The following is a 16,516-nucleotide window of genomic DNA, read 5'->3' as shown; positions in this document are numbered from 1 at the left end:
TCCCTCATACTCAATGACAAATAGTTAACAAGAATTCTGGTCAAGCTTTGGTCCCTGGACTGGGACCTCCACACCCCTCACCTCTGGCTGTCCTGGAAGTTCCTGTCCAAGGAGACCAGAAGGACCAACTCCCTCCCACCCAGGGCCAAACACTGGAAGGCTTAAAAACCCTCCAATGCCCCCTGCTGGTGCCAGAGCTAATACAGAGCTTCTAATTACACACACCCCCCCACACACACACACACACCGACACAAAACTTAAGAGCAAGAAATCAGAAACCCCCAACAGGAGCAAGTCTGAAATACAAACGAGTATGTGAAAAATCCAGCCCTGCATTTGAGAGGGTGCCAAGAATATCCTGGGCCCTCTTGCAGCCCACAGCCAGCTCTCCAGGAGGCCTCCACAAGCAACCCCATTTTCTGGCCGGCCAGCCAGCAGCACTTCCAGAGATATTCACTCATTTCAAAGAAGAAACCCAGATGGTCTCTGCCACAGTGACCTTTTATTCACCTGGGGGGACTCGGAGGCTCACTTGGTAGCTCCCAGCCCAGGAGGCAGACAACAAGCTGAGAACTGACCACGAAAGGGAGATACACCAGAGAGGGAGGGAGGGAAAAGAACCACCGTTTCCATCCCATCTGTGCTGCCTGGCTGTAATAGGTGAAGGGAGACCTCAAGGCGATCTTCTGCAGCACTTATCCAGGAGACCATGGCCAAACATGGAGCTCAGCAAGCACTGAACCACATCGGACAGATTTCGGTCTGAGACGGCTAAGAAAGAGCCAGTGGCAGTGCTGCCGCCACCTCAGTTCAGCCGCCTGGCTGCAGCCTGGGCCATCCCCTGAGAACCCTCGGCGCCTCGTCCTCGGAAGCCAGCAGCAGACACTTCTTCCAGGAAGCTGGGGAAGACAGAAAGACACCAAGGGAGAATTAGAAGAAAACGAGCTGTTTCTCACCAGCTGGCTCCAAAGGCCAATGTCTGGGTTGGGCCAAGGGGGCAGGGTTTGGGCCAGAGAGGGCAGATGGGGGCCAAAGGCAAGTGGACAGAAAGCAGGAACAAGGGCGCATTTGCATCGAGGCTTTGAAAGCATCCCCGCCTCGACACCCCTGAAGCTGAGAACCAAGCAAGGAAAGTAGGACCTGCTAAAGGGACCGCAGACAAAGTGCTTCCGTGCCCTTCTCCAAGCCCCTTCCCCTCGCCTGGGGACTCTGCGTGGGGCATAGTGAGCACAGCAGACTTGGGCAAAGGGATAAGGAGCAGAGCAGGAGCCACCACCCCCCCCCCGAGTTCCAAAAGATGACGAGAAGAAACTTGTAGGCTTCAGAAATGACGTCTGAGGCCACTTTGCAAAAAGAATATCTGAAATGCCTCAGATTTGCTAAGTTCAGCAATGCTCCTGCTACAGACTGCCGCTGAAAGGGGACAGGGCTTTCAGCCTGAGAGATCCTCTCTGGTCCGCTGGCTGAGGCTCCAGGCTAGAAACTGGGGGACCATCAGCCCCATGGAGGAAGGGGAGGAGGAGAAAGCAGCAGCAAGGGCAAACCGCTTCCAGAAACAGTGCCAGAAAAACGGCACAGACCCATCCAGGCACTTCCTAGAAGCCCGGACTGACTTGGAAACAGGCACACACACCCTTGCACAGAGTTTGAATTTCCCTAATGATTGGTAAGATTTACATCTCACCTTGATTCTACCTTTGTAACATCAGCTATGTGAGGTAGTTAAATTGAGAGAGCAAAGAGGGATCCAGGAGGGATTTCCACGGCTGAGTCTCCCTATTCCAACCTCAACTGCTTTTTCAGCCTGGCTCTAGAAAGGCGGCCACATCCCCAACAGATAATGGAAACCAAGCCTTTCGGTGCAGGAATGGAGGCGGGGTGGGATCCAACTAGGCACCTCTTCCTCTTTCACCCACCAACCCCAGAGTTTTCCTGTCTAAAACCTGCAGAGCAACGGAAGGCAAGGCAGGCATTTGACTCGGAATAAAAACCAAGCCTCCACCTGAATGTCTCCCCTGGATGTGGCCTCCCTGCCTGCAGCTCCCCAGTTAGACGCATTCTAGGAACATCCCACACGGACTTAATTCATCTTTGTGGATGTCAACAATTTTTGGGAACTCCCTCTGAACACAAGAGAACCCAAATAAGCTCCAGGGAGGGAGGGAAGGCGAGAGAGCCCCCCATGCCCCGTTCCTGAGCTTTCCCTCTGGTGCACAGGAGAGCAGCCAGCCCTCCGCTTGCCTGCCACTCTCTCCAGGACGCAGGCAGGAAGCCCCTTTGCTCCCCCTCTCCCCACCATTCTCACTCCTCAGGAAACTCCCCCTGGAAAGGAGTCGCCAGGAGGCAAAGGCCGAAGCCGCGGGGGACCTTTTGCCCTGAAAGCAGCAGGGCCGGCAGCTCTGACCACCCACTGCTGACCTCAGCTGCTTTTCACCAACTTCTACCACTAGGAACTAGCTCACTCACTTTAAGCCGGCTGGTTGTGCCCCAGTGCAATTTTTCACCCCCAAATCACACCTGTAATTCAAAAGCACACCCAAGCCAAAAACTGCCTGCTGACTTCTGAGAGTTCAAAGCCTTTTCTCCACCACAAGAGATGCTAAAGGAACTATTTTGGGGATCCTGGGGAAGCATTCCCAATCCGTGGGGCTTCCCCCACCTTCGTGATCCTCTCTGCACAATCACCGGGAGAGGGGAGTCTGCTGGACTGGGGATCAGGGTTAACCCGGTGCAAGAACGCGCACCCCCAGCTGACCCCACAGAGGGAAACGCCCTTTCTCCCGCAGGGTGCCCTTGTGAAGGCGGCAGCTGGTCCACGGGCCAATAGCTAGGCTCTTCCTGACCAGGCCTGCACTCAATAAAGGGGTGGGGGAGGCACTTCTCTGTGCCCCCTCCTTGAAGGAGGAGGAACAGTTACGTTAGGCTGCCTACTGGGAAAAGGCTGCGTCTGTCTTTCCCACCCAGGAAACTCTCCCTAGAGAAGTCAGCTACAAACCCCACCCCCTTCCGCAGGATTCAGCATGAGGCCCCCTGGAAGTCGCAGGTGGGGGGAAATCAGGTGAAACCCAGCAGCAGCAGCACCTCTTCTCGGAACTGGCTCCGTGCGTGCACCAGGAGGCACCGCCCACCCACAAGTGAATCTGGAGCAGAACTGTTCAACTCTGTAAACCCCTTGCACCCCCGCTCCCTCCCTCCCCAGGGAAGATTTACTCCAGGGCAACGAAAACCAGAGCTTCGCCAGCATTCCCTTGTTAAGGAGAAGGGAAAAGACAGCCGGTTAAAAAGGACGGCCACAGCTCTGCCCCACCTTCAACCCACCTCCTGGTGTTGTGCACCGTCGTCCCGCCCAGCACGATCCGGATGCCAGGGGTAGTGCGATTCAGGTTGTAAACAGTCAGTGCCTCCTCATACGTTGCCCCACCAATGATGAAGACGATAATATCTTGTGGCCTGGAACAAACATGAACAGAGAGCTCGGGAAAGGGCAGAAAAGGGGCCAGAGGCTGGAGAGCATCACCCTGACCCGACAGACTCCTTTGGAAGAGCTGCCCCTCCGGCAGCTGCACATCTTCCTGCCCTCTGACCAGGCAAAACTTGGTGGACAAAGCCGTCTTCACGGGGCCTTGCCTAGCAGTGTCACGGGGCTTCTTTTGAAGGTCACTTCTTGCGATCAACACTACTCATTTGGGGGCAATTCCAGCTTTGTTTCAAATGCCGCTGAAATGTATACCGAAGCAAAGCTGTATCTTGTAAACTTAATATTATACAATGATATAATTCTAATTTTGTCAGCCATTTTAACAATGCCATTGTTATAACCCCTAATGGTCCAATAATTATGGGAGAAAATTTTGCCAGTTTATTCCATAACCTTGATATTTCAGTTGTCAAAAACCAGTATTTTACAATCTTTTCCTTTTTCTTTTGAGCTCCTTCAGTGCAATACAGAATTACCACATCAATAAGTAAGTTTTATTTTTTCTTCAACTCCTACAATGAGTGGCACACTGCGCTGTAGATGTTGGTTTGCCTGAATTTGGGGATCCCATATATTTTACGAGGGTGCTCTGGAGCCCCGTTTGATGATCTGCGATCTTGTCTTGTCTTAGAGACTGACCCACCATCCTTCTGAATCTCCTGCCTCAAACTAAGGTGGACTCTCATCTGTCGGAGGCAACACCCCTTCTCCTTAACCTGTTCCTGCAGGCTGCTCTGCGCTTACTCCATTAAGACTTCCTTCCTGCAAGGCAGGCAGGCAGGTAAGGTGGGCGTAGTAGCCCCTCACGTCGAGAGAATGCCACCTTCCCTGGGAAGATTTTGTTATTCAGCCCTCACTCTACTACCTCAGAGCCTTTAAGGCGGTTTCTAACAACAGCATCTCAATTAAGGGACCATTAACATTTCATTCATTAAGAGAACCTCAATGATCATTGCAAATGGCAAATTCGCTACCTGCCCTATCAAATGTAGCCCTCTAGAGGGTCTAAATTAGCCACATGAGCAAAAGCATTCTCTACCACCACCACCACCACCACCACCACCACCACCACCACCACCACCAGACTCCTAATGTCCTGTTACCTATCACGCAGGCTGCTGGGGCCCAGGTACGGATACTGGTTGTCTTTCAGTTTCCCCTTGATGAGCTGATCCAGAGTCTCGTGCAATAAAGGCTGGTGCTGCGTGTACACATTCTCAACCCCCTGATCAGAAGGAGACATTTAGAACGACGGAAGAGATTTCAGCCCCCATCTCAGGTACTTACGAAACTCACTTGCATTTTTGTGCTTTTCATATACCAACATAATTCTCTTTGCTGCATTCATTATACATGCATCTATTTTACTTGGCCCTTGACCCCATGCCCAGTAAGAACCAAACAATAATATGGATAGAGCTAAGAATAACAGAAAGAAAAGTACCTTCAGCCCTTTGAGGAACTGCTTGGTAATGGCCACTGCATCCTTTGGGCTGAAGAGGTCACTTGATTGAACCCGTTTCCCTCCGTATTCCGTAATGGCAGGCACCAACTATGTAAGAAAGGGGAGGGGGGTATCACTTTTAAGACTTGTGTAAGGCTTGAACAGGACCCTCCAGCGGGACATTCTGACCTGCAAGTTTCCACAGAGATTTCAAGACGTTGCTGACTTTAGCCAAACCCAGAACCATCGAATCCAGAAAGCGGAATTAAACCAGCCAGAAAGGTGAGCTTCCACCCTTAGGCTCTTTACCTTGCGAAGCCTCTCGGAAACCCCCCGGTTCTTGAGGTCCAGCATGAGCCCCGGAAGGCTGTTGCTGCTGTGTCGCTCGTAATGGAGGGCGTAGAGCATCACCAGCCGGACAGCATCCAGCTCGCTCACTCTGGGATTCTGCAAGAGCTGCCGAATGCTCTATGGAGAGAGAGAGAGAGAGAGAGAGGGAGAGAGGGAGAGAGAGGGAGAGGAGGGAGGAGAGAGAGAGAGAGGGAGGGAGGGAGGAGAGAGAGAGAGAGGGAGGGAGGGAGGAGAGAGAGAGAGAGAGACACACACACACAGGGGGGGGTGATTCAGGCAAACGTCAGGATACACGTTTCTCTCATCCCTGAATGGCCACGGAGGCACCCAAAGAAAAGAGCCCCTTCCCTGGGAAGACCGCTGGGGGGAGCCCCGGCAAGCTCCCCGGCTTTTCTTCAACCGTGGGGCTCCTCATTCCTTGACCCTCACACTCCTCCCTCATAGCTCCTCTGGAAGGGGCAGCATTGTTAGTGGTGGGCCGCTGAGTCCCATGGCCACTGGACCAAGGCCAGGAGATTGTGCCTTTGAAGCAGCAAAAGGACAGATTTTCTGCCTGCCCCATACCAGACGCCCTCAAACCCGTCTCTCCTCGTGGGACAAATCCTCCCTCCCACATCCTGGGATGGCGGAATTCAGAGAAGGCGGCTTCCCTAATGGCCTCCAGGTGATCTCTGGGCTTCCTTCAACTAAAAGGGACCCAATTCTTTTCAGCCAGTCGACAGAACGGAATTGCTCTTAGAAACACCCAGTGAAAAGGAAGCCCAAATGGGACGCTTTTTTGGGGGTGGGGGGTGGGGGGGGCGTGGCTTGAATCTCTTAGGAGGCAGGGATCGTCTCTCTCAGCCCCTTCAGGTTAGTTCACTGAGCTGCTATTAACTGGCTTGGGTCATTAGTTCAAAATGATGGCTACCAGCATTCCCATCCTATCCTAAGTCAGAAGTTAAACACAGCCTGAGGTCTTACGCATAAGGACGGTATGAAACAGCCCATTCATGGCTAACACATCTTGGCTTATCACAACGAGGGGCCACACTGACTTCCCTTAAGGGCGTTGGAAGCAGCAGCGTGGGAGTCTCGAGTCTCGTTTCCTTCCCGCTCTCGTAGTTGCTCCGACACACACACCCGCGCCCTTTGGCCTGTGGGAACAGGGCCCCGGAGGTACCTGGAGAGCCCCGGAGTGGTCATTCTGACAGGCCAGCTCCTGCTCGGCCTCGGACACCTCCAGCAAGTTCCTCTCGCTCACCAGCCTGGAGAGCTCCCCCACCACTGTCACGTGCTTGGAGACGGTGCCAGACATCTTCTTGAACTGGGGATAGTTCTCCACAAAGGCCTGGAAGGGGAAGGGAGAGCTTTGGGGGAGGCTCCTGGCGAAGGCCTCCACCAAGCCAGCTCATCGCGAGAGCTCCTGCATTGAAAACAGGCTTCCGCCCCCTCCCCGCCTCAACACTCGGGTGCAAGCAGCTGCCCCCACTCCTGTGCCCACAGCTGACCCGCCCCCCGCCCAACCTTCATGTCTGCAATCGATTCTAGTTTCTGCTGCTCTTTGGGCTTCTTCTTCTGGAAGTCCTCCATCAGGTTCTTGATATTGCTGCCAATTTCCGCAAAGTTCAGGTACATGTTCTGAGGAGAGGCGAAGGGACCCATTTGAAGAGGGGGAGCCCCAACCCCTCCCAAATTGGAAAAGCTGCCCAGAGAGAGCCCAACCCGTCTCCAACCCCAGCTGCCACAGAGGAGCGCTGCAATTGGCCCGCTGATTCTCAGGAGAAGCAGGATCACACACTCCTGAATAAAAGGATCCCAGGCAGCGAGGCAGGGCAGTTGGAAAGGTGGGACTGGAAGCGCCTAATTAAAAGCACTTTCCGTGCAGCCATATGTGCCGCATTTGCATGTTGCAGGGACCTGACATTTGGCTAAACCTGGCTGATGGTACACATCACAGTAAGCCACGGTGTGTTAAATCACGGTGTGTTCAGGCTCCAAACAACCATATTAAGGATGATGCATAAATCCAGCTAGAGGATGAATAGTCCAGGGTCCACCACGCGGCCCTGGCAGAGCCAATAAACCAAGTTTTCATTCAAAGCCTCAACTGGTGGCAGGGAAAGAGAACCCCGTGGCGGAACTGGAATCCAAAATCTTAAATAAAGATTGGCAGCTTCTTACATTGGCATAAAACTCATCGTTCTCAGCAGACAAAACCACCTCCCGCAGGTCTTTGCTGATGCCTGGGACCCGTGAGAGATCAATGCGGTTGTTGTTAATGCCCAGCAGTTCGTGAACCATGGCTTGGTACGTCCACTGGACAGAGAGGGAGGCAAGCGGAGAGGGATGGCACAGTCATTTCCCTGGAGGGGCCAATTGAGGAAGAAAGGAAAGCCCCTCCCTCCCCCAATTGCCCCGAAGACTCAGCTGATCCTTCAAAGCCTCTGCGGCTCTTAAGGCTCTTAACTCACCTGGTTCAGCAGCGGAGTGATGGCATCGTCCGAGCGGTCCAGGAGCAGCAGCAGCGGAGGGACTTCGGTGCGACGGAAGTCGAAGAGCTCGTACTCTTTCGTGATCACTTGCTGTTTGGGGCAAAAGAAGTTCCTCTGTTAGAGGGGGCAGCAGATATCAGTGCTCTAAAAACACAGAAATAAGCGGCGTGAATACCAAAGCCTAAATAGGAAGATAAAACTACACCTTGACGCCTTCAGCCAGCCTCTTCGCCAAGTCGGAAGAGAGCTGGTAACGAATCATGGGGCACTTCTTCAGGGAAAGAAGCAAGGCGGTGAGGCCCTGAGTAGTCCTGCACAAATGGGCTGAGTCCCAGTTGCGGCCCTGGAAACAGAAAATGGCCGAGAGTTGCAAAAGAACTGCCTAGGCTCGGCCCCCAAGCAAGTATCAGGGAGAGATTCTGTGGAGCTCTGGCTCTTTAGGAGCAGGCTAATGTGGGGTGTCCGTACGACAGGCATTTCCCCCCTTCCAAGCGCAAACGCCACTCTAGCTGCAATTTGGAAGAGAATTCTCCTTTCCTAAAGGAAATTATCTTTGGCTCAATTTCAGCTATTACGTTGTCACTCTCCTCTTTGATTTAAGCTTTAAGTAAAGACAGCAATGATGCAAGCCTTGACTTACAAAACAAACTTCCTCGATGTATCTGTCACGTGACTGCAGTATATACAAAAAGAGCATTAGGCTGCAGGGGGGGAAAGAAACCTCCTCCCAGCGTTACACTTTTCACTATTGAAGAGCAAAACTGCTCCTGTAAAGATCATTTTGTTACCTAAATACTGCTTCATATTCTCACTGAAGAAAATCCATCGCTCATGCCTTAAAAATCTCTTAAAATATCTAAGAGCCACGGAAGCTCAAAATGGCAGAGCACCAGCTAAAGTCTTTAGGGAGTGCAATGTTCAGCAAGGTCTCCTTGTCTTTCTGCCCAGTCAGCCCAAAAGAATTGACACCTGAAAAGGGGTGGCACTAGAGGTTCTCTCCCCCGCTCTCAAACACACACTCCTGCCCCGGCAACGACCACCTTACCTGACAGCAAGCAGGGAGGTTGAGAGAAAACACATGTGGATTCACAGCAATGTAATCTCCATAGAATTCCTGCCAAAAGAAAAGTAGAAAGGATCCACTGCTGTGCTAGCAACAAACTCATTGAAGACCTTGTGATCAGTCCAGTCCCTGGAAGCAGGCAGCTGTAGGCCTGGCCTTCTGCACACCGGGGAATTTTGTTCAAAGGCTTTTGCCCGACTATGGGATTGGTCCTCTGCTTCTAAAATACCTCGACTCTGTGTGTGTGTGTGTGTGTGTGTGTGTGTGTGTGTGTGTGTGTGTGTGTAAATGTGTTAACAGCAGCTAGAATTGTATTTGCTAAAAATTGGAAAAATTAGAAAATACCAATGCAGGAAGAAGTTATTAAGAAAATAATGGAATGTGCTAAAATGAGTACATTGACATTTGAAATTAGAGAACAAGAAGACAAACAATATTACAAGATATGGGATTTATTTTATCAATGTTAAATAAAAAATATAGAAACAAAATAATTTAGATAATTTTATAAGGATAATAGAATTATAGAGAATACAACATAACGTATTATTATTAGATGGATTTATGATGAGATAAGGAATGTTATAATATAATTTAAAATGTTGAATATCTCGCATAAAATGATGGAATAATAGTTATAGTCAAATAAATGATTAACAATGATTATATTATATTACGAACACAATACAGAAGCCTGATGATGGCAGATGAGATTCTGACGAAACGTTGCTACAATTTTAAAAGCACAACTATAATGACATGGGAAAATACCCGAACAAAGCTGAATAGCATACATACATACAAACATACATACATACATATTTGTTTTCTTAAGTTTTCACGGGTACTTACATGTATGGTATTCAGCTTTGTTCGGGTATTTTCCCACGTTATTATGGTTGTGCTTTTAAAGTTGTAGCAACGTTTCAGCAGAATCTCATCTGCCATCATCAGGCTTCTGAATCTCATCTGCCATCATCAGGCTTGTGTATTGTGTTCCTCTGTGAGTCAGGCTTTCACAACCATTTCTGTTTTAAATTTGGTGCTAGCCTACTGCTGTGTTAGAATGGTTTTTTCTTCATCCTGATTGGTTGAGAGTCTGACTCCCAATACACACACACACACGAGATGGATATGAGAATTTATACAAACTATAAGTGAGGACTACGGAGATGAAGCACAAAAGACTTGTAACCAACTGACACACTGTATGTAACTGGAAGATGGTTTTATGTGTTATGTTTTGTTTGTGTATGTTTGTTTAAAAATAAAAATTCTTAATAAAAAAATAAAATAAAATATCTCGACTGTGCAGGATGCCAGGGGGGCAGCACTTCATACCTGCACTTCAGCTACCACTTCCTGCTCATCAGCTTCTGCCAAAGACTTGACGTTGCTCTTGCTGATCACATTGCTGAAATCTGAAATTGGTAAGAAACCAGCAGGGAAAAAGGATCTTTTGAAAGCTCATCAAAATATTGAAGTGCAAAAAGAAGAGAGGGATGAGTGCAGGCAAAAAGCAGGAACCGTTTCCTAGTCCCACTTACGGGTGCTGGCATTTAACCTGGGACTTTAGCACTAGCTGCAATTCTCCTCCCATCGGCTCCTGCTTGGCCAAAACAGATCACCTGACTTGGGAGACCTCATTATGAGACATAACGCATCCGTAAACCATCATTTAATCAATCGCTGCAATTGAAAATCAGATTATATATATACATATACATACATACAGTCATTTGTGTATCCGTTTTCTAGTCTTTTTTATAGTTAGTTTACTTTTTATAAAGATTTTAAACCATCCTATCAATAAACTTTGGGCATGAATATAACCAAAGTAATAATTATCTATTTCAAAGCCTCCGTGGGTGAGTATTGGAGGTTTTATGACCATTGAGGCCAAAAGCCCCTGGCCAGATCAATGTGGCCACTTAAGCAAAGAGTGTGACTCCTAGAGGCCAAGCTTTGGGTCCTTGTTGCAGGCTCAGGTTGGGTACTTGGAGTATTAATAATATATCAATTTAGCCACACCCCTTTCTTGCATACAGAAAATTTAATCTGGGCTACCAAAACCCAACTGAAGTTCAAATTAAAAATAAATAAAGCAGAAGCCTATATAATATCAAGACTATGGTATATTAAAATTTATTAGATTGTAAGTATGGCAGATTCTTGAAACAGCAAAGCCTAAAGCTAATTCGTGGGTAGTGAGGCCAGCTGCACACTGAGTACACTTAAGCATTAACTGAACTGAATACTTCACCGGCACAGCTTCCACACTCAGGGTGAGCAAACTAAAAGTCCCATCTCCTCCTGACTCAGCCAGGATGAATAACAGTGGCATTTCAGAGGAGGAAAAGTCCAAAGGAGAAAAGCCACTGCAACATGTCTTGCCTCCGCCCCGCCCCCCTGCTTGCTTGCTGTTCCAATACGGCCCCATGAAAACAGGATGAGCCGGTCAGAACCTTTGTCTCCAGGAGAAGCAGCCCCAGGGATGAGGGCACCCAAACCCTCAGTCCTGCCATAGGTTGTACACGAGAGAACACAATGCAGAAAGGAAATGAGGGCAAAGGCCTGGTGTACTCACAAATAAAATAAGAGCTGTATTTGGGTCTCCGCAACTCCTGGATAAGATACTCCACATTTTCCTAGGGAAGAAACAAATCCAAAGAGAAAAAAAGTGGAAAGATCAGCAATTTAGCAGCAAACCAGTTAAGGAGAAAGTATAACTGAGTTTATTCAGCAAAAATCTACCCAGAGAATCATATACCCCTTCTGGAGGCCGCGAGTCAAGATGTCAGGTACAGTTGCAAACTGGGGGGTGAGGTGGGGGGAGGTGGTCTGAGGAAGCACCCACCCTGGAGAGGCTTCTCTGGCACTTGGGGGAGCAGAGTCATGGCAGCTGCCTCCGAGGCCCGAGCCACGGGGGTCGGGGGCAGAGCCTTGAGGGGGGAGCAGGAGGGGGGGTCACCTTGCTGGGCCGGAGGAAGCAGATGGCTTTCAGGTGCTTCATGCTCTCCCGGTTGGCCGAATCGATGCGCTCGAAGAGGTAGACCTCCTTCTGCAGAATCTCCGACTGCGTGTACACCATGCTCACGATGCTGGTCTAGGACAAGCGAGTCAGGGCAGGGAGGGCTCGTCCCCGCCTGCTCGGAATTGAACGCCGGCGCCGCCGAGCACGGCGGGGAGCACCGGGGCGCCACGAAACCCGCCCCCCACCTCCGACCCTCCGCTGCAGCTCACCGTCTCTTTATCCATCAACAGGACCTTCATGCCGGCCCCGCTGTCGCCGATCATCCTGGAGACGTACTGCTTCACCGCCAGCACCACGTTCATTTTGCCGGCTCCCCTCCGGCCTCGCCGGGACCCTCAGCGCCTTCTCCGTTTTCCTCGCGCGGGGAAGAGCCCGCCCCACCCTTCCGCCGGCCTGGGAGCCGCAGTCTCGCGCCGCCTTAAACTACAACCCCCAGCAGCCCCCTGGCCAGCCAGCCGGAGCGCGCCTGCGCTACACGGGCTGGCTCCCTTCGGCCCTGCTGCGCTCCTCGTCCAGGCGGAGCGGCCGCGTCCCGCTGAACCGCCGTCGGCTCCCGCGAGAGGGCGCCCTGAAGCCGGCACAGCCCGGACCCTCCCTCCCTTCTTCCCAGTTCATCCGCCCTTCGGCTTCACGAAGCCTCTCTCCGCAGGGCCCGTCTGCAGCAGGAGTGGGGCGCTGGGCAGCGTCTGCCGTCTCCCAATGAAAATCTGCCCCGGGACAAGCAAAAGGGTCCCGGGCGAGGCAGAGGCCTGGTGGGAAGACGCGAAGGCCGACGAGGCAACATCCCAGTCCCGGCGGTACACCGGACAGCTCCGCTTGGGATGCCGCCAGCCGGGGGATTCCTGCCGGCGGGCTGCAAGATGCAGCCCAGCGCCGGGGGGACCAGCTCAGCCTCCTCCTGCTTAGGGGCAGCTGGCCGGCTGGCAGAGAGCCCCGCCGGTGTTGCCTACCTTGGACTACGATTCCAATCTTCTCCAGCCAAGACTCGGGCCGGGGACTGGAGAGAGTCGCTTTTGGCGAGATGAGCTGCCTGCTAGTTTGGCAAATAAATAAATAAGAAATAAAAGTCGCCGCCACCGATGTCCCAAATCAATGGGCAGCCCCATCAGACGTTCGGCGTGCCCATTGCCAGAGAGCTGGCCAGGGAGGCCCACCGCTTTGGGGACTGAGCCAGGAACAATTCACTCACACCCACCCGCCCATGACCCCATTTAGGGGCCTGAGGTCCCCCTGCTTCCTTCTCTGCTCTGAAGCCCATAGGAACTTGAGAAAGACCCCCACCCCCCACCCCGGCCGTGAGCGGGCTCAGCCGTTTGGCTGGGAAAAGGACCCTGAAGTCTGGCACAGGGGCAAGGGAGCCGGAGCCTAGCAGGGCAGCACTGATGCAACTCTCCATAGCCTGGGTTTTATTTACCAAAGAGCTGCCCTTCTGCTGCTTCTTGATTTGCAAAAAGAAAAGGAAGGGAATGAATTCTGGCCTGTGGAAATCCACTCACTCAGTTGGCTCAGTCATTCTTACAGCCTTTTTGATATCCTACATTTAATCCATGAATCTTTTGTTTTCGTTTTTGAAATGATCCCTTAATTTAGATACGGATATTTAAACACAGCATAATGTGTTCCTCCCTCCCTCCCTCTCCAGAGTCCTTCGGCTTCATCCACAACAAAGTGCAAACAACTATTTTCCTATTGATCTGTGCAAATGGCTGATAAGCTGCCAAGAAGACTTTCTCACCACCCCACCAGCTGTCTTTTGCACAAACATCGCATCAGAAACAAAAACCCAGCATTTAGTTTTTAAAAAGCAAAGAAAACAAAATTTGGGCCCATCTCAGGGCAATCAGCCTTGCACAGGCTCTCCTTTCTTTGCTAGACTTTTCTGTGTCCACAGAGATGACAATCAATCTTTTTGTCCAGGACATAAACAATGGCTGGGAAAAACAAAGGCAACAATTCACTCTCTGGATCAGCTGAGGTGGCCACGTGACCAGTCCCTCTTAGGCTCTCTACTTTGACTAGAGACAGGTTCATGCCTCTTCATTTTTGTGATTTAGGAATGGGAGAACATATATATATATGGTATTCAGCTTTGTTCGGGTATTTTCCCACGTCATTGTAGTTGTACTTTTAAAGTTGTAGCAACGTTTCAGCAGAATCTCATCTGCCATCATCAGGCTTCTGTATTGCAATACAGAAGCCTGATGATGGCAGATGAGATTCTGCCGAAACGTTGCTACAACTTTAAAAGTACAACTACAATGACGTGGGAAAATACCCGAACAAAGCTGAATACCATACATGTAAGTACCCAGGAAAACTTAAGAATCTATCTATCATCTATCTATCTATCTATCTATCTATCTATCTATCTATCTATCTATCTATCTATCTATCTATCTATCTATCTTATTTTGGTGTATTTTCTATTCCTTTTCTGCACTTCTACGACCTTTCTTATTCTGAAAGAGAACAACATGGCAGGTATGCACAGGTGCTGAAAACTACAACACAGATATCTACATCTACTGCATGTTGTCAGTTTCCTTTTAGTCACTTTCAGAGCTTGTGCTGTCAAGTTCCCACTGGGAATGGATTCCGATACCCGTTCAGCCTCCCACTCCTGAAAGCAGGCCTGCCTTGAACTCTGCTGGTCACATGATGATCCACACCAGTGGGAAAGTTGGAAACATCATCAAAAAAAGCTCTGGATATCTTTGAGCCCCGTGTAGGCTTTTTTAAGGGGCTGAGAAACACACAACTGTTATTATTTTTCTTCAAGGAGACCCATCCTCCCAGCCTTCAAGAAAGACAGCCCAAACTGAAGAGCTGAACCCATACATATCCTGCCTGCTTGATCTGTCAGTACTATGGACAGCCTACGATCAGGAGAATGCCAAGCACTTCGGGCCCCATAGGACATGCCGTCCCTCTCCTTACAGGGGTCTCAAGTGCCCAAGGGCTCTGCCCACTGCTGTGTTGTCGTTTCCAAGAAAATGTTGGCAGGGACAAATATCTTATCATTTCATAGCAGCAACAATTTTCAAGGGTGAAGGTTAGCCTTTCAAGCTGAATGGGAAAATAAGCACTGAGCTCTTCAAACCAAGATTTATTTCTTCTTCTTGGGAAGAGCTGTGTGAAATAGCAAAGAACCCTCTGTTTTGGAACTTTCTTTTTCTGGAGATTCACCCAAGTTGAGGCCTGGCTGTTTTCAGGGAATAAAGTAAGCATTTTAATTATTTTTCTGAATGCTTGGGGAAGAATTTGACTGTGAATATGAATATATTTGTAATGTACATTTTCACTATTTTAAAGCAATGTAATATTAGTCATGGGATATGACTCCACATATTATGTTGTATATCTTTTTGACAAGTGACCAAATGTTCTCCTCAGTTACAATGTCTGTGCACTCCTTCATGAAGGAAAAGATACGTGTGGCTATTTTCAATCCTACCAGATAGCAGCAAGATTTAGACACAGTGGTCCTTTTCAGTTCCAGAAGAGAGGCCATTTGTAGTCAAATTATTAAAAGAACAAGAGCTAATAGTACTTTGGATTTATTTTGATGGTAGCTTGGCCCACACCAAAAAGGCTGGCTAGAAATAAAAACAAGTTCAAAATCCTGGACTATGGGATTGTTCATCATGCATTATTACTTCACAGGAACATCTTTATGTCTGAATATTATTCCAGGCCAAATGACATCCTTATGCCCTGTTCTAGGAACATGTCTTTATTTAATAAAAGTGCAAACTGCAATAGGTTTTTATAAAGGGCAGATACATTCTTATCCATACAGCACTATATTACGTGAAAGCTCGCTTTCAGCCAGTTGCTCGGCAATAATACAGCACTTACAAAATCTATGGAGTTTGGTTAGTGGATCTGCACTTTGCATCACTGTGTGTCAGCCAACGTTTTTGCATTAAAAGAGAGGAAACAAAGAGGAAGGAATCAGTGGTTCCTGGTGCTCTCTTAGCTTGGCTGTTTTCTTGCAGGCATTTCATTATCCAAACTAGGTAACCTCAGCGGTGCTAGTCAGTTGTATTACGCTGCATCCAGCGCTTCTGGAAAAGCAGCCACAAGTCTACATAAACTTTGCAACACGGCCTATGAATTCCAGACTTCACTCCCAGGGAACCGATTAGCAGATTAGCCTATTCAATACGCATCCCTGAGAGCAGGTCTTCCTGCTGAATAGGCAGACGGGGTTATTTTTGGTTAAACTGGCCAGACTTAAAGTGGGAAAGGGCATTTGTGGAGGAATTCACTGGGTTAGGATGCAGACTGCAGCCCCCTCTTTAAAGCCTTCTCGAGCGGTATTTTTCTCTACGGCCCCCTTCCCTTCTCTGTCCTGGTTCGTTGTGCCTTGGGCACCGCTCTCGCGGAAAAAGCGCGTCTCCAAAGCCGGGAGGCATCTGGGCCTCCAAAGAGAGCGAGCGAGCGAGCGAGGAGGGAGGCGGGGGCCAGCAGATGAAGCGAAGCCTCCCGCTTATTTGCAGCAGCCGCCCGCCGCCCGCCGCCCCCAGCCCATCCCTCCCGGCTGCGGGAACCCCCCCACCATCCAGGGCCCGAGCAAACGAGATTGGCCGGTGCCTCGACCCCGCCCCGGAGCAGCTGAGAAACACCTCCGGCCGGAAAAGAGGATCCAGCGCACCGGAGTTCCGGGGA

At 50.0% G+C, this 16,516-nt stretch overlaps 1 protein-coding gene across 1 annotated transcript; it reads right to left on the bottom strand.

Annotated features, from left to right (window-relative positions):
* Positions 1-483: 483 nt before the first annotated feature.
* On the bottom strand, positions 484-12,249 carry VPS45 (vacuolar protein sorting 45 homolog). Its single transcript, XM_026685937.2, has 15 exons — positions 12,055-12,249; positions 11,783-11,917; positions 11,399-11,459; positions 10,153-10,232; positions 8,794-8,862; positions 7,954-8,091; positions 7,728-7,838; positions 7,438-7,572; positions 6,781-6,894; positions 6,437-6,604; positions 5,233-5,391; positions 4,924-5,031; positions 4,583-4,704; positions 3,320-3,451; positions 484-900 (listed from the first exon to the last, which is right to left on the bottom strand). The coding sequence occupies exons 1-15, from the start codon at positions 12,145-12,147 to the stop codon at positions 807-809; spliced, it is 1,719 nt and encodes a 572-aa protein (XP_026541722.1). The 5' UTR covers positions 12,148-12,249; the 3' UTR covers positions 484-806.
* Between the last annotated feature and the right edge of the window lie 4,267 nt (positions 12,250-16,516).

Source organism: Notechis scutatus, chromosome 14 (assembly GCF_049901735.1).
Source record: "Notechis scutatus isolate UNSWTSFEM ecotype Mainland chromosome 14, rNotScu1.2, whole genome shotgun sequence".
NCBI classification, from domain to species: Eukaryota; Metazoa; Chordata; class Lepidosauria; order Squamata; family Elapidae; genus Notechis; species Notechis scutatus.
The sequence above is the reverse complement of the archived record's forward strand: the minus strand, read 5'-3'. Positions and strand labels throughout refer to the sequence as shown.